This window comes from Aspergillus chevalieri, chromosome 6 (genome assembly GCF_016861735.1).
Source record: "Aspergillus chevalieri M1 DNA, chromosome 6, nearly complete sequence".
Lineage (NCBI taxonomy): Eukaryota > Fungi > Ascomycota > Eurotiomycetes > Eurotiales > Aspergillaceae > Aspergillus > Aspergillus chevalieri.
In genome coordinates, this window is record NC_057367.1 from 2,628,144 (window position 1) to 2,652,132 (window position 23,989).

Sequence of the window (23,989 nt, forward strand, 5' to 3'; positions counted from 1 at the left end):
CAACTTCTACCTTGGAATCTTGTAAGAGGGACTCCAAAGCCTCCCTACGTTCCATGAGGAGCTGGAGGCCCAGGCCATCCTTCAGAGGGCACCTGTTGGACCTCTTTCACAGCTGCAGAACAGGTCTTGTCCAAGTGTTTCCTCAGTATATCCATATTGGCGTACGGGCTAGCTCGGCTGGCTGTGTGATTTTTTGGGAGGCGGAGAGAAATGCGCGGGTTTTCTCTGGTTGTGGTTACTTGTGCGTGGTCTTGGGTAGCTTGGGCTGCGTCTTGGGGACGTCGGGTGGAGATCTAGTAGCTTCGGCATAGCTGTTGTGCTCAGAGTGCGGGGGTTGGTGATTCTTCTTTTTGATAGGGTATCCAGTTGCTAGGTCCTTACTGAAGTTGAGGACCAGGATCCTGATGTCTCTGCCCAAAGAGGCAGCTCCCTGTAGGCTCTGCTTTTCCCAATTGGTGTCCTTCTGGCTAACCATACAGACGAGCTCCAGGACTTCTTCCCCAGTAGTCTTTATTTGTGCTGTTCTCAATGCCACTGCTGCCGCAATGTGGCTTTGGAGTTCCAAGCCCAATTGGCTTTGGGGAGACTCATGGGTAGAGGACGCAGGTGGCATATCATAAACTCATGGTATGCGAGTTCTGGGTTGCTGTGTATCTGGACACGAAATTAGTGACTGCCACGGTCGCTATATACTACACTGGAAAGAAATATGCCACCTCCCAATTTCTGAACCGTAACTCCTTGTCGTGCACATCTATAGCTTCCGTGATGATATCAAGGGGGCCTGGTGTCCGTGGAGCAGTGCTTTGGGGATGTAAGTCCACATTTCTTGGAAATTGAGTCATCTTCACAAGATATCTCAACGTTGGCTATCAGGACGGCCACACGTATTTATCGATGACAATGGAGGACTTGTTGATGATGATCAGACAGACACAGAAAACAATTATAGGTGAATATTCACTTAATAGATGAATTTCCCTCGATCGGTTTAGCAATCAAACAACTGACATGGTAGAATGTGTAACTAATTCTTCATGCTTATGTATTATAGCACACCTCTCTGGGACTTCAAACAGGCTATTTGCCGATCCCTACGTTTAACTGATGGGATGAGACATCATGAAAAATGTTAGGGCAAACGATTAGACATTACGGGGAGATTGCGTCCTGATTCAATTTCGGCTTTAGCGATAGGCTTCCTAGGACCAATTGTCTAACTCCGATTGTCGGGTTCAATGCAGGGCACTAGAGTTTCATGGGCTGAAGAGTTGAAATTTATCAGGAATGTATCATCATGGTTCGTACAATTCATCAGGCATTGATACCTTTTTAGGCAGTGATACTCTGCTCCTTTCGAGCCACCATCCTGAGAGGTAGCTGCAATGGTCTCCACTGATTGATATGTCTTCCTTGTTTTTGTACAAGCTTGTTACTAGGTCCTCGGCTTGATCATGAAAATCTCTCAACTGATGGCCACAAGTAGATGTACCACTGATGCCTGCCTCATCCTGTGTAGGTCTCCTTCGTCTTTTTAGAACTTGGCGAGCGTGTTTTTGACTCAGCCCTGCCTCCCTGAGATCCCTAATAAGATGCAGAGATACCAATTGTTCATAATAGTACCGGGTCGCCAAGCTGCAACTTCATTCTCTAGATACTATTGAATCAATCATGGCCGGGTTCAAACCTGTTGCTTCGCAAGACAAGTTGACGGATTCACTATCGTAGGCTTCATCAGTGCGTATATTGCGCTACCTGAAATGAATGGCAAGCTCCAACGCAGATTGATCGCATGTTCAACCTTGAATTGCCCACTAGGAACTTCAATTACTGGCAGAGCGATATCACTTTGATTGAGCATGCAGATGAGCCCAACCAGGCTGGACAAGGCCGGTGGATTCGGGGCATTCGTCGAGAGTACTGAGAAAGGTGTGCACGATTTCGTTCATCACAAGGAGACAGATTTCTTTTTAATTTTGTTCTTTTGTTTCGTAACCACAAAATGCAAGTCAGCGTTATCAACGGCCCTCATTCAGCACAAGCACCTCACCTTGGATCGCGTCGGCAGCTGAGTGTTTTCCAGTTCGAAAATATTGCGAGTACCCAAGTGCCTTGTAATGCAATAATAAAACATTATCATCCTGTATACTCACTAATAGCTATCTGTGGTGCATTCGGTGTGTAGCTCGTTATATTTGCCTTCAATGTAGTCGTACAGTACAGGCTTGACATGGCCTAATCAAGTTAGGATCATTTTGTACCAGGAAGTCTCAAGAGATTCAAATTGCTTTTATTGGTGCATGGGTGCACAAGTCTGTCAGAATTCTCCATAACTACGTTGGACTGTTTGCTTGGGCTAAAAATATCCAATTGTTTTCTTCTTTTTATCTTTTAAAGAAAGGAGGCACGCCAACAGGTCAATGAACGAAATGAAATTGGAAAAAGTCAGTCAATCAAGGCTTGCTTTTTCTTTTTTTCATTGCTATCGACAGTTTCCTATTTCCCCTTTAGGCTGTACTTCTGACGGTTTGAACGCCTTATCCGCCATGGCCCCAGCCTCCAGCAGGGTAACCTCGCGCGAAAACCTCAACGTCGCGCTTTCTCTCCCCTTCAGGCTGGACTCCATCCGATGGTTTCAACGGCTTATCCATCATGCCTACAATCGTGTACCTCAGCTCGTTACATCACGCGATCCTAGCCAAGTCCGTTCGTGAGCGCTGAGCAGGATGGTTCCATGCTGGTGCCACTCCCCTTCAGCTTTGCGCTTACAACCATAAGTCTGCTGAGTTCTTTGACTTTCAATCGTGGCCATGGGGGCTGGCGATTTCTCTTAAATTGCCGTTCCAACAATATATCGACATCCATACTCCTGGGAGCATTCTCCTTCGATCGCTCATTCACTCGGCTCATTGTGGGCATCATGCTGATTCATTCTCGTACCTGGACTTCTCAATTCTCCAGGTGCCTCATCAGCATCACGTCGAAATTCTCTACCAGCAATCATCTGTGGAGAATCCTTAATCTTGTTCTCCCCTTCGGGCCTATGCCCGTCTGCTGGTTCACCCATATCGACGTCTTCCTTTCTTGCAGGTTTTCTCGAAGGCATGTAATTCCCGCTTGGTTTTTGAACACGATGGCATCTCTTGCGTACAGTGATGGTGTCTCAGTGGTCTCTTTGGCATCCCTTCCGCATCTGGCGCAGCGAATTGCACACTCCACAATTGACTCAGTGCTTCAACTGCATGTTCCATTGTCGCCATCCATGCCATCCTCAACCAATTCTCCATACCTTCCTCAGCGATCCTGTTTCGCTTTCTGGACCTTCGCTGCCCATCCTGGTTCCAATTCCTATTCCGCTGACCTCCAGAGCCCCAGCTTCTCTCCTCGTCCACATTGGTGTCATCATCCTGATCAGTCCTATCAGGGCAGTCTCTTGCTTTGCGTCCATGCCTGCTGCATCCAAAGCACCTGACACTCTTTCCCTGGACCTTAGAAGCTCTCTATGACGGCTCTCTCACATGCATAAGGCCTTCCACGCGGCTGAGGACATCACCCCTGTGACCCTCCATCTCATGGAACCAACATCCAGCGTTTCCCTCATTCAACTTGTGTCTCCTAGGCATCTCCTTGTCCTTGCCGCTAGTCTCTACCATTATGACGTTCTCACAACTCAATAGGCTCCGCTGAGCAGATTACTGGCCGATAATCGTGTAGGGAACTAATCGAGGGTGAGGCCCGTAGTCGGAATCGTATCGATCGGTCTATAGAAGATGTTAGGCGACTATAGAACCCCCGGGGTGCCACACGCTGGTTAGGCGTCGATATATCCAAATATCTTGGGCAGGCCCGGGCTCATAACCAATGAAACTGGGTCTCTCGGATCGTAGCTCAGAGGGCAATCGGGAGTCGATTATTCCGTACTAACGAGGTCTGTATGGAGAGGACTAGCTGGACGAAGGAGGACGTGTACACAACTGATTGAGTGCTTAACTATCTAAATGTGCGTACACGCTGGCCTATATAAGGACCTCCTGCCCTCGCCACTCGGACCGACTATTTCTCCGTTAGTACTGATGAAAGTAACGGTGGATCAATAGTCGGGCCGATTACCGAACGGTCGAATCACCGAAAACGGAAGAATCCTTGTACTTAAATAGGGACACCATGGCCATGCGCTTTAGATGGCTAAGCACTCAATCAGTTGTGTACACGCCCTCCTTCGTCCAGCTAGTCCTCTCCATACAGACCTCGTTAGTACGGAATAATCGACTCCCGATTCCCCTCTGAGCTACGATCCGAGAGACCCAGCTTCAAGTACCCGGCGGGTTACGTGTCTGACCGCCCTCGCATAGTGCCCGATAGTTATTCAGGTAGTAACGTTATAGCATAGCCGATATGCCAACTGGAAAAAGAAAGAACATCACGTATAAACAGAAACATCCAATAGCATTGCGTGATCCACGGCTTGGAACGGTAATTTTCGCCTAGCGCGTTGTGAGGATTGCCGTTGGCCGGTATTACTAATATAGTGAGGGAATGGGAATTGATAGGGACACTCCCACTTGTAACGATTCACATGACCTTAACCTGCTCAACCTGCTCAGCATGGTGTGGGCAGGTTACAGGTGAGCCGCCCTCCTCCCAGGATGGTAGATTACTCTGAATGGCTAAGCTGACAAAGGGAGACTATATGTCACATGTCGTGTAGTCTTGCTCCATCATGCTTGGATGCTCTGGGTAGCACTCCGGGAGCCATCGGCGACCCTTGGTGCGTGGCCCAGAGTGCCATTTTTCGTGTCCAGATCGCTCAGGGAGCGGAGCAATTTCGAGGGGAGCTTTGCGTCTCGTGAGACTCAGATCATAACAACATGACGAATCCGCTGCCTGGAATCGACATTCACCTTTGCTAACACCAGCAGCATTATACTAACATGAAACCAGCTTGTCTCGAAGGATCAGGGAACCGGGCCTGCCCTGAATGCCAGAGTGACATCGTTATATGATTGACTGTTCAACCCCGGCCGCTTCATCACCGTGGCATTGTTAAACGATATCTGGCAGGCTGCAAGGCCATGGATTCGGGTTCCCGATGTGTCGAATTCCAAGCAAGTCTGAAAGTTTAGCAGTTACAAGGTCGTTCGCAGCCTCTTCTGCTCTAATGAAATCGCTATCATTATGAGTCGAGGGAAAAGCCTGAATGTATAGGTCGCGTCGCCGCAGTCGACGATATACTACATCATATCACTCAAATCTTTACCCCACCCCCAGCTTGCCTTGCCGGTTCGAAACAGAGTATTCTGCTATTATTGCACTATTTCACTCGTATCCCACACCAAATTACGTCGATGGTTTAAGGGGCTTTTTCCGAGAAAAGTTTGTTAAGCGACACATTCACTGCGGAAAGAATGAATGTCTGAAGCAGCGCACGCCGAGAAGATAATGTGTGGAAGCACTTCGATGACACCCGTCTGTCACCTCTTCTACAGAAAAAAAAAGAGCGGAAAATAACACTTCTGACAAAACCCTTTGGAACAATAAACGTGGGTTATAATGAAGGTTCATCTAACCATCATCTAGCTTGGGATTGCTTGCCAAACGACAGCGCAAGGCAACGCGCACAAGACAAACCACTGTGGGCGTCGCGGAGCGCACCTGCTGCAGGACTCTCTTCCTTCTCCTTGCGCACGAGATAGACTGTAATACGGGGCGTTCGGCTTGCTGTAGTTAACATAACAAATACCTGGAATGGACGAGGACCAAGAATGAACAAACAACCAAGAAAGAGCAAAGCCATTGCTGTTCTTAAAGACCTTTTTAAGCAGATGTTAGGGGTTCATCCTATAGCATCGACATGATCGGCATGGCATATGGCATATGATATATGGTATATAGCAACCAGAGAAGACCAACATCTCCTCTGCACGCTTTGGTTGATAAGATTATGCTCCAATGGGTCACAAGTTCAACAACCCAATGTTTCCACTCTTACTATGCTTTACGACTCCTGTAGACAAGAACAAATATGATCAACGAATCCATATCCATCAACAACACACCATTATATTGTCATTACCGCGACTCGCGCAGGCTATGTACACAAATGTTCTCTCTTCCCGTGGTTCAGTTCAGCACATACATCCACGGACAGCATATTCACAACGAGACAGGCGAGACTAAGCGGGTCTGGCCAATGCACAAGAACACACGCACATAAACATCCAAAAGGGCAAATAAAAACGAGTCAAAGGTGGTCCGGGTAGATACACCGGGAGAATGGAATAATAAACAGATAACAAGGTAACAAGATAGCAACAGATGGCGGGAAATGGCAGGTAATAAACACTAAATAAGGGTATAAACAGCAACAGCGGCTCCCAGGAACGCCATGGTCAGTTCAGTATGTAACAAGAGCGTCGGCTATATTCGTCTTTTTCTTTTTTCTTCTTTTACTTTAAAGAGTTCGATCAACGAATCGAGTGCGCGGTTATATGGCCGGCGCAGGGCTTCGTTGACCCAAGGTGTTAAACAAGTACTCCGGAGGCAAACGCTGCATGTTGGGTTGCCGGTCTGTGCCAACGGCTTGAGGGGCACGCATGTAGCCCTGGCGACGGCGCTGGATCTTGTTGAGGATGACACCGGCGATAACGATAAGGAAGACGCAGCCGAGAGCGCAGCAGAAGGAGACCAGGACGACGATTCCGTTGGTGTGGCGTTTCTCTGCACAAAGGGTTAGCAAACATTATTTTTTATGTAAAAGAGGAAGGGGACGCACCCTCTCGGGCATAGGGGTTCTTGTTCTCGTAGAACATCCGCGACATACTGCCCGGCTGGCCATCGGATGAGGAGGTGAGGATGAAAGGTGTAATGTCTGTACCGTTGTACAGCACAGCAGAGGCGTTACCGAAATCAGGCACAACTAGTTGACCGGTCACCAAAAGGACCTGGTCTTTGTGGAGAATATCGACTTCATCGTGGTCCGTAGCGAGAGGCAACACTTCAAGACCACGGATGGTTGTTCCATCTCCGAAGAGGTCTTCAACGGTCTGGAAGCTCGAGCCATCGTACCGAGTGATGAATGACGAACCGTTGCTAGCTTGTCCAGCAACCCAGAAGATAGAGACGTCCTGGCTGGCGGGAGTAAAAGCAGTGATCTCGCCAGGAATAGAAGGCGCCGAGGCACCGCCAAGAGCAGTCCACTTGTTCTTCTTGGCATTGTAAGTTGCAAGGGTTGTTTTATTACCCCCAACCTGGAGGTTACCAGCAGCGATCAGCTTATTCTCAGTAGCCCACTTGAGCTCCAGAACAGTTCCAGAAAGATCTGATCCAGGGCGGCTTAACCTGCCCAACGACGGGTCAAAGACGCAAACGCTTGGGCAAGGGAGTCCACCACCACCCTCAAAGTTGCCTCCGAAGTACACATTGTCGGAGTTGGGGCGGGGCGCAATAGAGTTGACGACCACATCCTCGCCGTCCAGCGCAGGAGGCTGCATGTTGGCCCACTCGTCCTTCGATAGGTCCCAAGCGAGAATGCCATTCAGCTCAACATTAGCCTTGCCCACGGAGCCAGTGACGTTGCCACCAGCGTAAAGCGTGTCGTCGGTGACGGCCAAAGACAAGAAAGTCGAGTTGTGGTCAACTCCCGTGTCAATGGTGGTGACTGTTTCCTTCGAGCCATCAAGCAGGATAAGGTTGTTGATGGTCGACCCGTCGCTGGAGTGGACGCTGAACTGGCCTCCGAGAACGGTGAGATTGCGGCTGGAGCTCGTGTCGTAGATACCAATGTAAGTACCACCAGTCGAGTTGACAATCTGCTTCGCGGACAGCAACGGATCCAAGTGCAATCCATCCTGATATCTGAGGTTGACAGCATCGACGGCGGCAATGCCGCCCGACGCGAGACTACCTGCATACAAAGTGGCGTTGTCAACCTTGGTAAACGCTGACAATTGACCTCCAAGCTCGATCTGGCTGACATTGAGGTTCTGCAGCCAGTTCTGACGGGACGGGATCCAGATACCGAATCCTGCCACGTTAATTTCCTGGCTGTCACCGAAGGCCAACAACTTGTCGAATTCTCCGCTAATAGCAATCGTGGTCTCGTTGATTTCAGTGGAAACGTTCAATGGCGCAGCGAGGACCGAGTAGACAGGTCCGTTAACACCACCTCCCAGAGCGGACCAGGAATTGGATTCAAGAGAGTAAGACGCGATATGCTTCAAGCTCTTGCTACCTTTGGCAGTGCCGGTAAAGTTTCCACCAACGTAGAGCGAGTTGCCCAACGCCGCAATCGATCTCACTTCGGAGTTCAGACCACCCTGAGCCAGAGCAGTCGCATTGCCATCGTCAAAGTACATGATGTTGCTAATGTCCGAGTCGGAAAAGTTGCCTCCTGCGTAGATGGTGTCACCCTGCTTGATAAGGGACCGGATGGTAACCTCATTGTCAAAGTCCAGTCCCGCTTTGTTGAAGCCAGATTTCGAGAAGTCGGTTTCGGTGGTATTCGTGGATGGGTCGTACTCGTACAGGCCGTTCAACTCTCCACTCAATCCGCTCGATGCACTTTTCAGGACGAATCTGACACGAGATGCCACCACAGTGATATCATTTTGGCCGTCAGCCGGAGTCAGGGTGACGCTAGGGCGGAACGAGCTGCTACTGGCATCGACGTGGCCGGTGAAGATCGTGTCGTACTTTTCGTAGTAGTTAGTCTGGTAAAGTGTAGTCGGGCTAGGTTCATCCTCATCGGAACTCGACGACACCTTAGCCGTGACATTAACAATACCACGCGCATCACAGTCATCATCCTGTTTGCAACCAGGTGTATACAGTAGAATACTGTAGTTGCCGGACTGCTTCACATCAGGTTCGAAAACAACAGACGCATCAGAAGAGGTGGAATCCGAGACCTGGGTACTCAAATAGCCGGATTGACTTTCGCCAGATGGCTTAGCGGTCCAAGAGCCGGTGGTTGTAGCCTTGGAGGGGAATTCAATATCTCCGCACGACGGTTCATTGTAGTCATTGACAGCGTACGCCATGATGCTTTCCTGGAAGACTTCGATGCCGTTGAGACCAGCACCATCTCCGTACCAGTCCAGAACCTCAATCTGGAAACCAGACATGCCAACATTGTTCACGAAACGGAATTCACGGTACTTGTCGTCGGTGCTGCTGGATAGGGGGCACGAGGAGTCACAATAAGTATCATCGCCGTTGTCGTTGGTGTAGGTGAGGTTCATGATGCCATTGTCCGGGAGCGCGCGCAGCAAAAAGTTCTTCGTTCCGCGTCCTTCGTAGTGGGTGTTGTACAGGCGGATCTTGTTTGGCTTGAAACCAAAGCCCATCTCTGCGCGCCAGTATCCGGGGGAGTTGTCGTACAATAACCATGTCTTACCGGAAGCATCGTCGCCGCTGGTCTGGCAGATAATGTTCTTCGGGTCGCTGAAGCCACTTTGCTCCGAGATCGCGTCAGAAGTGATTTTCGCATCCTTAAGGTTGATGACCTGCTGGTTCTTCTTGGAATTGGTGGAGTTGCCGATGCCGTCAAAGTCACCACCGAATATGATCTTGCCGTCGTCGTTCCGAAGAATCGCAGTAACCGGTCCGTTGAAGCCACCAAACGCCAGTGTCTTCCACCCTTCACCGTTGACATAGGCGGCCGCATTCGATGAGTTTTGGAACCGGAAGTCTCCGCCGACGTAGACACTGTTGGAGTCCTGGTCGCACAGCATAGCCGATATCGACCCCGACAGACCCGGCAAAGCAGTAACCTCTGTCGTGTTGGGGTCAAACTTCGCGATACCCTGTGCCTTAACCCCACCCAAACTCGTAAAGTTACCGGCAACGAAGATATCGGACGTCCCATCCTTCTGGGTCAACGGGCACATTTCAAGAATATAACCGTCGGAATCGGCGAGCGTCGTGAGAACCCCGTTCGGAAGCGACGTGGAAATCGATTGCGATCCATTGTTAGAGGAGGTCGAGTTGGATTGTTCGGTAAAGGCATACAGCGACACAGCATCAAAATCTCCGGTGAGCGCGACTCGTCCTAATGGTGAGAGATCTAGTTCGGGGTATGAGACGGAATGGAATGATAACCCATCTGCGACCGCGGGTTTAACAGTCGACAGGAGTGGGAGGACAGTCGATAAGCCCGCCGTCACAGGCCCTAAGACTGAGGGAGCCCTCATAACTCAGGGGCGGGAACGGCGCGGGCTTCAAGACAGAGAAGAAAACGTAGGGGAAATATGAAATAGAGGTCTCAAGAATAAGCTTGAGAGGGGCCAAAGAAACAACGAGAGAACTGTAAGGCTTTCAAGGTGGTGGCGACCCAACACGATAACGCAAGAAAAAAAGGAGTGGCCTGCAAAAGAGGGAGGTAAAAAAATAAAAAGAATGGAATGATGGAATAAAACGAGTGAATGAATGGACAACTCCACGTTCCCAGGCGGGAGTTCACGAAAGAATAGTAATCAGTAATAATGCATGAGGAAAGAAAAAACACAACATCAAATCGCAAAAAACGAACGACAGACTGGGTTGAGATGGAGAAAGAGAGAGAGTGACATGGCAGGGGAAGTTTGGTTTGTTCCAGCTCCCGTGTCCGAGTCAGTATCATTACCGTATCGTACCAGTGGATCAGACAGCTAAGATTAGCTGGGATGACCACATTATACTGAATTGGGTTAAGGTTACTTCCGCTGAACCAATCATATACGAGACCGACAGGCATAACATTTATCCGGTTCCAATGTAGCGTCATAAATTACCACACGCCGTTACGGAGGGGAACGGTCCTTACATAAAATACATACATCTGGAACCTCGCGTCTCGGAATGGAAACTAACCACCCAGTATTATCTCCTGGCATACTTGTATGTGTGCTTGACTTATTGACAGAGGCTGGGAATAAATTCTTGTGGTGCAGATTATTTCTAATGGTGTTTATGCCAGCGGTGTGACTGGAATCACCGAGTATGTGTTACTCCGGAGTACATGGTACTGTAGTACTATCCTCGACTCGATTGCCCCTCTGGATTGTGATTGTGTTTTGTCCAACGATAGACTACATACAAATACATACAGCAAATCCTGATCATGTATCATGTGCGATTGAGTTTCTGAGTTGGATCCAGCGGAGGAGAAACATGCGGGTCCATCTCTGCAAAAATAGTAGCCAACGTTGTACTTGCATACATGGTACAGCGTTTGTGATGCGGTATACTCGGCTTCGATATTGTGTTATTCTCGGATAGTACGGGGTACTTCATACGAGTACTACATATTTCTTGTGTGCAAGCTGTATATGTGTTGAAAGAGAAGTGACGGTACGATATATATCGGCACAGCCATCCTCCCACGTCTCCACATAAGTGAATATTGTACAATAATCAGATAAGCTATCTTCCATTTGGCTGGCTCTCGAACCAGAGATATAAGCATTGATTCGTTAGTTTTAACCCGAGCATACATTGCAGCCGTGATTTGTTGCACTTCTGCCGGTTCTCGCATTGGATATAAGCAACGATAGCCAACATCAGTATTCACCTCCAGCATCTCTTCGTCAACAGACTCATTATCATCTACTTCTCCGTTCTCGAACTTCAGGTAATGTTCGACACCCTCGTCCATCTCGGCCCGCAAGTCGTTGGGGTACATCTGCGGCGGGGCCTCTTCGGTGATGCATAGGTCAGACTTGTTCCGTAGAATCTCATACCAGCTAAACTCAAAGCACTGTCATGAATGGTTTACTGGTGGCGGGTGCAATTGCTGGATATGTATTAGCAGTACGAACGGTCGAGATTCTGAGATAAGGAACTCATCATCCTGCTTCGAACCTTGACTCTTCTCCCAGTATCTTTGCAGTACTTGTGAAGCTCTATATATCCGTCCTGGATTTTCTGCTCACCGGGAGTCAGGGTTTTAACTTAACGCCGATTGCATACCCAATACATCCTTTCAAACCTTCAAGTAAGATATCGGTATCGCTCAGAAGATCCTCATCAATTTTCCCATATCCCACGTCCACAACAACCGGTGGCCAGACGCGGATCCGTGGTCACAATCCAGTCTTTGGGTTCTTTTTGCTGATACCAATATCAGACACAGTGTCAAAAGAACAAACATAGTGCGACATAGTAACTCACCTTCCTTCAAAAGGGCCCTGACACCTATACAATTCAACGCCGTGGTAAACACTCAAAGACTGTTCTTTAACCATTTTATGACGCTCCATTGCCACAGTCCAGTCTTTCAGCCAGCTCGCGCCGCCGGCATGGATGGACGTTGGCCACGTGAACCGCAGAGTTTCATTGCAGGAGTCGTAGGTGAATCTATCTTTTTTTTTTTTTTTAACTTCAGCTAGGGTTTTCCAGGGGAAGAGGATAGCCTACCCACATCGGGCTTTCACATAACAGGATTCCGAGCTTGCTGAGTTCGAGATGACGACAGTATATCGTCCATCAGTGTGCGATTTAAGGTCTGCTTTGATCTTTGCGACTGTTCTGTTGATCATCGTGTCGTTAATCGCAATGGCGAGTCTAAGACGAAGATTGCGCTACACTTTCAAGTATGATATTTTAGGGAATTTTTGTGCTGACAGCATTTTTCATGAATACATTATAACTATGAAGACGTGGTCTGGTGATGATGTGTGATGTATGCAGAGATATATCTATGCCGAGCGGACGAGCGGAATGATTATCTTGAATCTCTGGCACTCGAAGAACGATCTATAGTCCGTAGTTTGTACAATTTCATACATATATGACAAAAACATTGTATTACATGCTATTTCGAGACTGTGGAGCTCCAATGACAGAAAGTGGATCTGATACCGCAAAACATCACGCTTCCGACTAAAATAGAAAGTTTGTTAGCGTACCGGTGAGCATACGTTCTACAGAGATATTTCGTGCCTGTTATAAGCGCAAGAGGAATAGAAAACCCATAGCTCTCGTATCTCAGAGCAATCATCGTTGAATATGGAGAAAACTTGTTGGATCGGTTCGCACGACTCGATCGGCTTGATAGACTAGTAAGGATAATGTTTCGGTTGCTGTTTCATCGCCGGTATGTGTAAATTACTGATTCAAAGCGGGCGATGATGGGTCTTATTGACTAGTCCGTACTATGTACAAACGAACATTGATTCGTTTTGTCCAGTCACCTTAGACTTTGTTCTGGTTTGGAAATGGGTGATCGATGCTCCGCATGGAGTAGGAAAGGCCGGTAAGGACAGAAGTCCGGAAGCCAGACTGTTTCACTGCCTTGGTAGATTAGAGATTCCATACTCGAGCATAGTAGAATAGAACTAAATCATGTTTCAATCGCATGAGATCTTGTGGCTTGTCATATAAGGAACATGTACAGGGAAGAGATATGTTTATGCCTGAGGCACAAAGCTATACTCAATCTGGCATCAGTGGCGGCTGTCCCCTTACTAACGCGAAAGACCAACAGCCGCGCGCAACGCAACGCGAACTCCAGAAAAAGGTTGTTCTAGAGCTTCATCACCAGATACCTTCACCGTTGCACTCTTTTCACGGTCAATACTTATTTCGCACCTGGTCCCTTGTCCCTTTGAGCAACTTCATCCCTGCCGGGACCCGAATTTTCATTTGAATAATTCTTCTTCATCCACCGGTGTTCATTCTCCAACATGTGAGTTGCGCCGGTCACGGCTGGTGTCTGCTTATGATTCTGACGGTTTTGACAGGGAGAGCTTCGATAACGTCTATCTCGATCTTTCGAAGAGTCCCGGAAAGTGCAAACTTGCAGAGAGTGGTCTGGGATGGCGACCTTCCGGTGGAGGCGACACATTTACCCTTGATAGCAGCAACATTGGCGCAGCGCAATGGAGTCGCGCGGCCAAAGGGTTTGAGCTGAGAATTCTTTCGCGCTCGTCGGGTGTGATTCAATTGGATGGTTTTGATCAGGAGGTGCGTTGGCCCCCCGTTTCTAATTACGACGCGAGGCACGTTTCTAACTAGAAACCTTGGCTAGGACTTCGAACGATTGAGCAAAGCGTTCAAAATCTGGTATGGCATTAACGTTGAGTCCCGCGAACATGCCTTGAGAGGGTGGAACTGGGGTAAAGCCGAATTCACAAAGGCCGAGCTTTCGTTCAACGTGCAAAACCGACCTGCCTTTGAAATCCCCTACTCCGAAATCTCGAATACGAACCTTGCCGGAAAGAACGAAGTCGCTGTCGAGTTTGCTCTTGGGGATGGACAGACAAATGGAGCTAGTGGCCAGCCGGGCAGCACGAAGAACCGTGGCAAGAAGGCTGCTTCGGGCCCTGATGAGCTGGTCGAGATGCGGTTTTATATCCCTGGTTTGGCAGTGAAGAAGGAGAAGGGCACCAAGGAAGAGACTGGTGAAGAGGGCGAGGAGAAGGAGGAAGAAGAAGAGGAGGAAGTCGAGGAGCAGAACGCAGCCAACCTATTTTATGAGACCCTCATGGACAAGGCTGAGATTGGTGATGTGGCTGGCGACACGTTCGCTACCTTCTTGGATATCCTCCATCTTACTCCTAGGTATGGCTTCCGAGATTTGTGGTCGCTATGGGTATTAACAAGTCTGCAGAGGTCGTTTCGATATCGACATGTACGAATCGTCATTCCGGTTACGTGGAAAGACGTACGACTACAAGATCCAATACGCCTCAATCAAGAAATTCTTCCTACTTCCTAAAAATGATGATACCCACATACTTATTGTTCTGGGACTCGACCCGCCTCTTCGCCAGGGTCAGACCCGTTACCCTTTCCTTGTTATGCAAATGAAATTGGATGAAGAAATCAGCCTCGAGCTGAATATGACTGAGTGAGTTTTTCTACTGCTGGATCTTCCTGATGGTCTCTAACGTGTGCAGTGAGCTTCTCGACACTCAATACAAAGACAAGCTGCAGTCTCACTACGAAGAGCCCATCCACCAGGTGGTGACCAAGATCTTCCGTGGATTGTCCGGCAAGAAGGTCATTATGCCTTCGAAGGACTTTGTCAGTCACCATGGCCACAGCGGCGTCAAGTGCTCAATCAAGGCCAACGAGGGTCTCCTTTACTTCTTGGATAAGAGTTTGATTTTCGTTCCCAAGCCTTCAACCTACATCCAGCTTGAGAACGTGGCCATTATTACCATGTCGCGTGTTGGCGGTGCCGTGTCTGCTAGCAGGACGTTCGATATCACTGTTAGCCTGAAGAATGGCTTGGGAGAGCACCAATTCAGCAACATCAACCGGTATGTCGTCCTATCTCGAGGCATCAGATGAACCGTCCACTGACTTCTACAGTGAGGAGCAACAACCTCTCGAAGAGTTCTTCAAGGCCAAGAATATCCGCTTCAAGAACGAGATGACAGATGATGTACGTTTCTCTCTCTCATATACCAAACCACAAGCTAACAATATTAGCACAAATCCCTCATCGCAGCAGCCCTGGATAACGAAGAGATGGGCTCCAGCGACGAAGGCGGCCGTCCTGACCGCGGCTCAGCCGACGAGGACTCGGAGTCCCCCGATGAAGACTTCCAGACCGAATCAGACTCGGACGTCGCCGAAGAATTCGACTCGGCCCACGACAGCAGTGGCAGCGACGACGATGCAGAGATGGACGATGCTTCTGACGGTGGAGATGATGATGAGGAGATGGAGGATGCTGAAGAGGCGCGGCCCAAGAAGAAGAGCAAGACTGGGAAATAGTAGGTTATCCAAGTGCATATGAATTCAATCGTGCATTGACGTGAGTTGTTCTTTTGGTCGCTGTATCTGTATGTATTGTAATATTTATTCTTGGTTCCGTCCACTTGCCATCCGTAACCTGGATTGTAAACCCGACCACAGCAGGGTACACTGCATACGGAGTACTCCTACTCCACCAAAACCAACCTTCCATATTCACCAAAGTACAGAGTACACAGTACACCATACTCAACCTTCAATTCAAGGACAAAAACTAGACCCTATTAATATGACAACTACGATCGACCTATCCACCTCCAATCCTCCAATATCCCACTCTCCACAAGTAGATAAGGCGATAGTTCTGCAGCCACCGGATAAACTTTGTGTTACTGGCATGCAGTCAGCGCGACTATTGAGTGAAATGAGGTTCCACTGCATGCAGGTGCAGATGCGTGCATACATAGGTACTGTACTCTGTACTGTAGGAAAGGAAGGGAAGGGAAGGGAAGGGTGTATGCTGTTTCGGGAAGAGGAGGTTGGTCTCCTCGAGGCTGGTGATGCTTCTATTACTTCGCACAGGGTACGAGTACAGGATTTACTACAGAGTACTATTGCTTCTCTGTACGAGCATGTGTACTCCGTCTCTCCGTTGTACCCCGTGGCTAGTTATCTGACTGGTTGTATTCGAGATTCCCTACCTCCACGCATGTGCCCAGTATCTGTCAAGTACTTCATAACAATAGACATATCAGTCAATAACCCAATACCTACTCTGTATGACAGTGCTTCAATGATAAAAATGGGGATCGACCGTGAATATTACTAAGCACCCGTCCCGACCCGCCTCGGAGCGGTGATTGGCCAGGACCAGTTGTGACCCCTGGCTGGGCCGAAGAGGGACCATTGGATAGGAGTTCCCCTGAGTGTCAGGTATTATGTACAGAGGACTCCTACAAGTACAAGAGGAGGAGGATGAGAATGGTAATGTACAATAGACGCTGAACGGGTGGTCTTTGCGGGAGGCCCATGTGTTGGTGGGAGTACTGTACAGTACTCTGTAGTATAGGGTAGAGTAAAGTAACAGGTACTCTGTAAAGAGATGGATAAGTTGGGATACTATTGAGTGCGTATAGTAGTAGTAGTAGTATTGCAGAATCTTTTGTCTACTTCTGTACTCCGTACTGTACAGAGTACCCGACAGTATCAGTATTGTATGGAGTACGGACAGGTCGTCGGAGAATTAACGCCATATCCATAGTATTTTGTAGATGCAGAATGGAATGCTCCTCCATATTGACCAGAATATGGGAGGCTGACCAGAATGAGAGGAAATGCATTGGGCAGATATTGACTGCACCGTACTTGACTGCATAGTACAATCAATTGATTGCTACGGGCGAGGCCCGCCGGGGATTCAAACTAACCAAGATTTGGCCGATGAGCCCCTTTCTCTCATCCTTTTCTCTCTCTTCTCACTCTCTCCAACTCCCTCTCTTCCTCTTCTTTCCCTTTCGCCAAAAAGAAAAGGTGCTGCCCTCCGTTTTTTGTTAATTCTTCTTTTCTCTCTTTCAGTACCCTTTTTATTCTTTTCTCCCCAATTTATTTATTTCTATTTATTGCCCTTTTGGCGTCCTTTTTTAATTCTCTCCGGATCTCCACCGCCCTACAGACACGCTCTCGCCCACCCCCCAAGCTGTGCTTGAGATCCCTCGCTCACCTCCTGCTTTTGTGCTCGCCCTCATTCGTTCGTAATCCAACGTTACTAGGTGTCCGTTGAATAACATCACGGTACGATCGCTCCCCGTTGTTTGTTTGTGTGTGGTGTTGGTGATACCGTTGGGCGCTTGGGAATCCCCCTCCATGTCCCCCTCTCCATTGGTCGTCATCCATCCGTCATTTCCAGAGACATCCGAAGAAGAATCGTGGTTGGAAGGTGTTGCTAACAGAAAGTGCGACTAGGGACCTTCCGTTTCGTCCTTCCCGGCCTCCTTCCTCTTACGCTCGCTTCCAGAAACCCCTACGCATCCTCGACTACCGTAATGGGTAAGCTCCCTGCCCTGCGTGCATTCCTCTCTTTCTCTGCTCCGTCTACTCTCCATTCGTCTCTGTGTGCGATCGTCTCTTCTTGGAGGAAAATACAATACTCTTGAAATCCTCGAATCTCGCATTGCGACATGGCTCTCTCGCTGGATCTAGATTCTCGCTCGCAGTCAGACTTGAGTCTGGATCTGGGCCTGCCAGACCAGAGAGAATCATCCCTTTTCACGAGCCTTTCTTCGCCCGAGACCAAGGATCAAGATGACGAAGATGATGCTGATACCGTTGCTATTACTTCTTTAGCCTCGCCTACCCCCCCAGCAAACGGTACTCCCACCGGACGCTTGTCTCCCGACAGCAGGGCCGAATCTCCCTTTGTTGAGCGCAGTAACCCCATGGGCTCTGGCAACGCTCAAACCGTCAGCTCAAAGGACCCCAAGGCCGTCGCCCAGGCTGCCACCGATATGAAGAACGTCGTTCGCCGCAAGCTGACCGGCTACGTTGGTTTCGCCAACTTGCCCAACCAATGGCACCGTAAGAGTGTCCGTAAAGGATTCAACTTTAACGTGATGGTTGTCGGTATGTAGCTTCATCCCGAGGTGTGACTGCGGTGCTAACGGTCTCAGGTGAATCTGGTCTCGGAAAGTCGACTCTCGTCAACACATTGTTCAACACCTCTCTCTACCCCCCGAAGGAGCGCGCTGCCCCTAGCCACGACATCATCCCCAAGACTGTGGCCATCCAGTCCATCAGCGCCGATATCGAGGAGAACGGTGTCCGTCTTCGTCTCACCGTCGTCGACACCCCTGGATTTGGTGACTTTGTGAACAACGATGACTCGTGGCGCCCGATTGTCGAGAACATTGAGCAGAGATACGACGCCTACCTCGAGGCCGAGAACAAGGTCAACCGCACCAACATCATTGACAACCGTATCCACTCTTGCGTCTACTTCATCCAGCCTACGGGCCACTCCCTGAAGCCTCTGGACATTGAGGTCATGCGCCGGTTGCACACCAAGGTCAACCTGATTCCCGTCATTGCCAAGGCCGATACTCTTACGGACGAGGAGATTGCTTTGTTCAAGCAGAGAGTACGTTCCTTTCTTCCTATACTTATTTTTCTCGGCTAACCCCAGCAGATCCTCGCCGATATCCAGCACCACTCGATCCAGATCTTCGAGGGCCCCCGCTACGAGCTCGACGACGAAGAGACCATCGCTGAGAACCAGGAGATCATGTCTAAGGTCCCCTTTGCCGTTGTTGGTGCCAACTCGGAAGTCACAACCGCCGACGGTCGTCAGGTCCGTGGCCGTAGCTACCCCTGGGGTACCATTGAGGTCGACAACGAGGAGCATTGCGACTTTGTCAAGCTGCGCCAGATGTTGATCCGTACCCACATGGAAGAGCTCAAGGAGCACACTAACAACAGCCTCTATGAGAACTACCGCTCTGAGAAGTTGACCCAGATGGGTGTTGCCCAGGACCCAAGCGTCTTCAAAGAGGTCAACCCTGCCGTCAAGCAGGAGGAGGAGCGGGCTCTCCACGAGCAGAAGCTTGCCAAGATGGAAGCCGAAATGAAGATGGTCTTCCAGCAGAAGGTGGCAGAAAAGGAAAGTAAGCTGAAACAGAGCGAAGACGAACTGTACGCCCGACATCGCGAGATGAAGGATCAATTGGATCGTCAACGCGTCGAACTAGACGAAAAGAAGGGTCGTCTGGAAAGCGGACGGCCGATCGAGGAGAAGGGAAAGAGAAAGGGGTTCTCACTCCGTTAATCGATAGCTCACTACCAACGTGGACGACCTCTTTTGCACCGACCGACCAAGCGCGCTCCTTTTTATTTTTCTCTCGAATATTCTCGACCACACACTCTTTTTGATTCTCCTTTTCCATTTTTGTGTTTTTGTATCTCACACGCTCCCTCGAAGTCTTTTATTTTCTCTCACCTTTTTTGCTTCAGGTAATGAATCTATTCTTTAATTGGGTGGACCGAAGAAAAGAAATGTGCTGCATTCTTGATTTCTTCGTTTCTTTTATCTATTAAACCTAATAACCGGACCTGAACATAGGAAAATGAGCTGGAACACGGGGCTGCGAATCTGTACTCGATAGTCTTGCAGTCTGTTCAGGTTCAAGATTTACTGGCCTCATGTCCACCTTTTACTTCTTGTTATGTACTTTTGTCTACGCTATACCTTTGTTCTGTCTATTCCCTCTTGTTCTTTGTTCTGTTCCAACTGCTACCGACAATCCTTTGCTTTCTTTCATGCAGTCGTGTTATTAGTTGCAAATGACAGTTTACTGTATATCTCTTGCTAAGAGTAGATTTCCTTGGTTATTGTAGCCAAGGTTGAGGTCCAACGTGAAGGTCTTCGGAAGATGCTCTCAGAGCTCATATGGACAAAATGATTGGGTTTGGTTACATGGGTATTGGCCTACTTTCCCTTCTCCCATCTGTTTGGGTCATTGATCAAGACAGGGCTATCAGTCTCAATGGAACCAATTACTACGTAAGTGGTGTCTCTGTGTCGAAACTGGCAGTTCATGAGCGGATAGCCGTGGCTGCGAAGGAAAATGAATATATTATCTCGATAACGGTAATCCGTATAAGTGAGGGTTTTCTCAAGGTACAAGTAGCTTACAGGAAGAAACCGTTAAGAGCTATCGGTCTCCATCAACTGAGCTTTTCCGTATATTCCATGAGGCGCCACCACTTGGGAGGGTTGGAAAGCCGGAGGACCTTCAGATGGCGGCATTGTACCTTCTGAGTGATGCCTCCTCGTATGTCACCGGGCAGGATATCGTGGTAGACGGTGGAATGCAGGTCTCTTCCGGAAACTACAGGTGTGCCATGTAGTCTACTCAACCAGTCAATTTCTATCACCGACAATATATTTTTCACGCATATAACGAGCGTAGTATTGTTCCTCATATTAGTTATATTGTTTTGAAGGTTTTTTTTTTTCTTTTTTTTATGTTCAACTAGTTATTGAATATATCCCCAATAGAAGCAAACGACAGAATGTTGCTGAATCGCGGATTTCCTAATTCGGATCTACAAGGGTAACTACGTCATACTGCGGGGAGCTAACTCCTCCCCTCACAATTCTCTTACAGCTTCAACTCTGACCACCTCGTTAGTACAAAGAAGTTCACTCTGCGAAATGGCTTATCCGCGACCTGATTTTCAGCGTAAAAACCTCCATTGGATTTCCCTCGACGGGATATGGGACATCCTCTTCGACGACGCAGACAGCGGCCTTTCCCAATCATGGCACCTAAAGGGGATACCCTCCGAAGCAGGAGCAAACAAGCGGCGAGATATCAGAGTGCCCTATGCTTTTCAAACCCCGGCCTCCGGAATTGGTGTCCATGAAGTCCACGAGGTAATCTGGTATGAGCGCACCGTGAGCGATATCCGCACCATCGATGAGATAAACCGCGGAAACCGCCTGGTGATTCGTTTTGGTGCTGTCGATTATGAGTGCTCTGTTTGGGTAGACGGTCATTTCGTGGGATGTCATCAGGGCGGCCATGTACCCTTTGACCTCGATATTTCGGATGCCTTCTCTCGTCCCGACGCTACGAAGAAAACAATTGAGGCCCGTTTGACATTGCGAGTCCGTGACTCTGCAACTGATCTTGCCCAGCCCCGTGGGAAACAGTACTGGGGTCCCGTTCCGGAGAGTATCTTCTACACACCCACGAGTGGAATTTGGCAGACGGTTTGGTTGGAGAGTGTCCCTCCAGTGCGACTCTCTTGTGGCAGTGGTGGCACAGTACTCCGTTCGGATGATATCAAACGGGGCCTACTCCATGCTTGTGTTGCCGTCACTGGTCGACCAGTTGGCTTCCAATGCAGCGTTGAGATCGAGTCTCATCTTGCTGGACAATCCGTCAATAAGGCCAAAAGTGATCTCCCAAAGGATCGAGAGTTTGCCAATATCGATCTGAGCATGAAAGTGCCAAACGCAGCAGAATTGAAGCACAAGATACCGTTTAACGCGGACGAATGCTGGCACAATGGTGTGGCACTTTGGCATCCTGGTCATCCGATTCTATATGACTTGGTGCTGCGCCTCTATGACTCCTCCGGGAAAGTGGTGGACGAAGTTCAAACGACAACCGGAATGCGTCACCTTTCATGGCAAAACGGCGACGGAACTTTTCGAATCAACGACAAGCCTTTCTTCCAAACTATGGTCCTGGACCAAGGCTACTGGGACGAGACTGGTCTCACACCTCCTTCCCCAGAAGCCTTGAAGATCGACATTGAGTTGACGAAGAAAATGGGGTTCAGTGGTTGTCGCAAACACCAAAAGGTTGAGGATCCTGTCTTTTACTATTGGGCTGATCGATTGGGCTTCCTCGTCTGGGGCGAGATGGCCAATGCCTATGCATTTGGCAACGACTTTGTCGAGCGAGTCAACAGCGAGTGGATAGCGTCTGTCAAGAGAGACATCAATCATCCTTCCATTATCACTTGGACTCCTGCGAATGAAAGTTGGGGCTATACTTCGCTGAAGGACAATATCGAGCAGCGCAACCATCTTCGCTCTGTGTATTACCAGACGAAGTATGTCCATCTCCAAGGTCCTCCTTAACCATGCTAACATATTGATAGAACCCTCGACCCAACCCGCCCAATCAACGACAACTGCGGCTGGGAACACGTCCTGACAGACCTTACCACCTATCACGATTACAGCGACTTCACCGACCTTTCCGTAACATGCTCCAATATGGGCACCGGAATCCTAGGCCAAAAGGGCGGACACGACATGTTCGTCCCGCCTTCAGGCTCCGATCCAGGCTCCAAGCATCAACCAGGTGCCCCGGTGATCTGCTCCGAGTTTGGTGGCGTAAACATCGCCCCTTCAAAGGATTCTCCCGCTGCTACTGAACGGGACTGGGGTTATACTACCGCGTCTGATCCAGAAGATTTCTTATATCGTTTTGAAAAACTGGTAATGGCGATTGTGAAGGGAGGTAATTCGCATGGCCTTGTGTATACTCAGATGTATGGCCCTCCCCTTCTGTCCGCTGTAGGTGCATGCTAAGACTCTGCAGCTGCGATATCGAGCAAGAAGTTAATGGACTGTACTCGATTCATCGGAAGGAAAAGATCCCTTCAGAGAGGGTTAGGGCTATTATGGATGCTGCACGAGAATACTATTACAAAAATGTGGCGGTTCAGAGAACACACTTGGGGTCGAAGGTTGTGCACGGCCTTGAGAAGAGGTTCCATATGTAGAATTTTCGGGTTATGATTAGATGCTAGATGCACAGACCTTTACAGGAACGATGTCTTTCAATATCCCGTCCTTAAAGTAAAAGTCCTATTTAGTAAACGTGAATAGCAGAGCTAACATATCAACTATTCCACCGCAGCTGCCCATCAATATTCCCAACATGCTCACCCAGCCGAGCCTCACTCTCCCTATACTCCCCAGAATTATCCTGAAGCTCCGCATGAAGCACCGGTTCTCGTTGTCCTTCCATGCCCAATCTGACATTGCGAGCGGTATTACTGAAATTCTGTCCGTTCCAGCTAAATCGACCTATCGCAACAACTATTATCACATGTCCATAACTATATTGTAGCTTGAATTGACGTACCATCCTGGTTTCCAAGAGCCTCGTCAAGCTTAATTTGGCTGGTCATGCCGGTCCCTTGGTCATTATTGCAGGTTGCTTGTAGGGAGGTCTTTCTGTCGGTGTCACCGGGGTCGGAGTCTAGGTAAATGTTACAGGCGCTGTTCTGGAAGGACATGATTGAACTTTCTGATTTGATTATTGAAACTAGGCTTTTCTAAGTGTACCTGCTTGTATATGTACTCGAAGACAAGCGATGCATAATTATGACGCAGGAATTGCAATATTCACTGGACGACTCGGCTTCATTCTCCGTCCAGGGAGCTGCTTCGTTTTTGTTCCTGGCTATCATAACAAGAGGATATCAACTGGGCTAGCTGAAGGATTATGATTCGCGGAGAGTGAGCTATACTATCAGATCAGCATATACGAATTGAAAACCGACTCACCAACGGTTTCCTCAGCAAACCAGTCCCCCAGTCTCGAGATAACCTCAAACCCAACCATTTTCCTAACAACCCGCCAAATCCAGTGCCAGGCTGCAGAAGGAGAACCAGCGCTTGCAGAAGCGCGCCGATCCTCGTATGGAGGAGCTGAGGTTTGATCGTGTTTGGATGCGGGATCTGATTCTTGTGGCTTATGCTGTCGCATTTGGGAATTATTGGTTTATT

The 23,989-nt window shown here is 48.8% G+C and overlaps 7 protein-coding genes across 7 annotated transcripts; 4 read left to right on the plus strand and 3 right to left on the minus strand.

Annotated features, from left to right (window-relative positions):
• Positions 1–235: 235 nt before the first annotated feature.
• On the minus strand, positions 236–613 carry ACHE_60922A (uncharacterized protein; the record flags this gene model as incomplete). The annotated part of the gene is made up of 1 exon (XM_043282149.1): positions 236–613. The coding sequence occupies one exon, from the start codon at positions 611–613 to the stop codon at positions 236–238; it is 378 nt and encodes a 125-aa protein (XP_043139558.1).
• A 2,542-nt stretch (positions 614–3,155) lies between these two features.
• On the plus strand, positions 3,156–3,506 carry ACHE_60923S (uncharacterized protein; the record flags this gene model as incomplete). Its single annotated transcript, XM_043282150.1, has 1 exon — positions 3,156–3,506. The coding sequence occupies one exon, from the start codon at positions 3,156–3,158 to the stop codon at positions 3,504–3,506; it is 351 nt and encodes a 116-aa protein (XP_043139559.1).
• Positions 3,507–6,484: 2,978 nt separating this feature from the next.
• Positions 6,485–10,190, minus strand: ACHE_60924A (putative cellular morphogenesis protein (Rax2); the record flags this gene model as incomplete). The annotated part of the gene is made up of 2 exons (XM_043282151.1): positions 6,485–6,717; positions 6,773–10,190. 2 exons carry the CDS (start codon positions 10,188–10,190, stop codon positions 6,485–6,487), a joined length of 3,651 nt encoding a protein of 1,216 aa, XP_043139560.1.
• A 3,471-nt stretch (positions 10,191–13,661) lies between these two features.
• POB3 (FACT complex subunit POB3) lies at positions 13,662–15,702 on the plus strand (the record flags this gene model as incomplete). The annotated part of the gene is made up of 7 exons (XM_043282153.1): positions 13,662–13,663; positions 13,719–13,941; positions 14,006–14,538; positions 14,588–14,827; positions 14,877–15,242; positions 15,295–15,367; positions 15,415–15,702. Coding segments are annotated over 7 exons (1,725 nt in total).
• Positions 15,703–17,723: 2,021 nt separating this feature from the next.
• aspB (septin AspB) lies at positions 17,724–19,498 on the plus strand (the record flags this gene model as incomplete). Its single annotated transcript, XM_043282154.1, has 4 exons — positions 17,724–17,727; positions 18,025–18,300; positions 18,348–18,814; positions 18,863–19,498. The coding sequence occupies 4 exons, from the start codon at positions 17,724–17,726 to the stop codon at positions 19,496–19,498; spliced, it is 1,383 nt and encodes a 460-aa protein (XP_043139562.1).
• Positions 19,499–20,887: 1,389 nt separating this feature from the next.
• ACHE_60927S (glycoside hydrolase family 2 protein) lies at positions 20,888–22,977 on the plus strand (the record flags this gene model as incomplete). The annotated part of the gene is made up of 3 exons (XM_043282155.1): positions 20,888–22,299; positions 22,348–22,743; positions 22,794–22,977. The coding sequence occupies 3 exons, from the start codon at positions 20,888–20,890 to the stop codon at positions 22,975–22,977; spliced, it is 1,992 nt and encodes a 663-aa protein (XP_043139563.1).
• Positions 22,978–23,096: 119 nt separating this feature from the next.
• On the minus strand, positions 23,097–23,496 carry ACHE_60928A (CVNH domain-containing protein; the record flags this gene model as incomplete). The annotated part of the gene is made up of 2 exons (XM_043282156.1): positions 23,097–23,284; positions 23,343–23,496. 2 exons carry the CDS (start codon positions 23,494–23,496, stop codon positions 23,097–23,099), a joined length of 342 nt encoding a protein of 113 aa, XP_043139564.1.
• Positions 23,497–23,989: the final 493 nt, after the last annotated feature.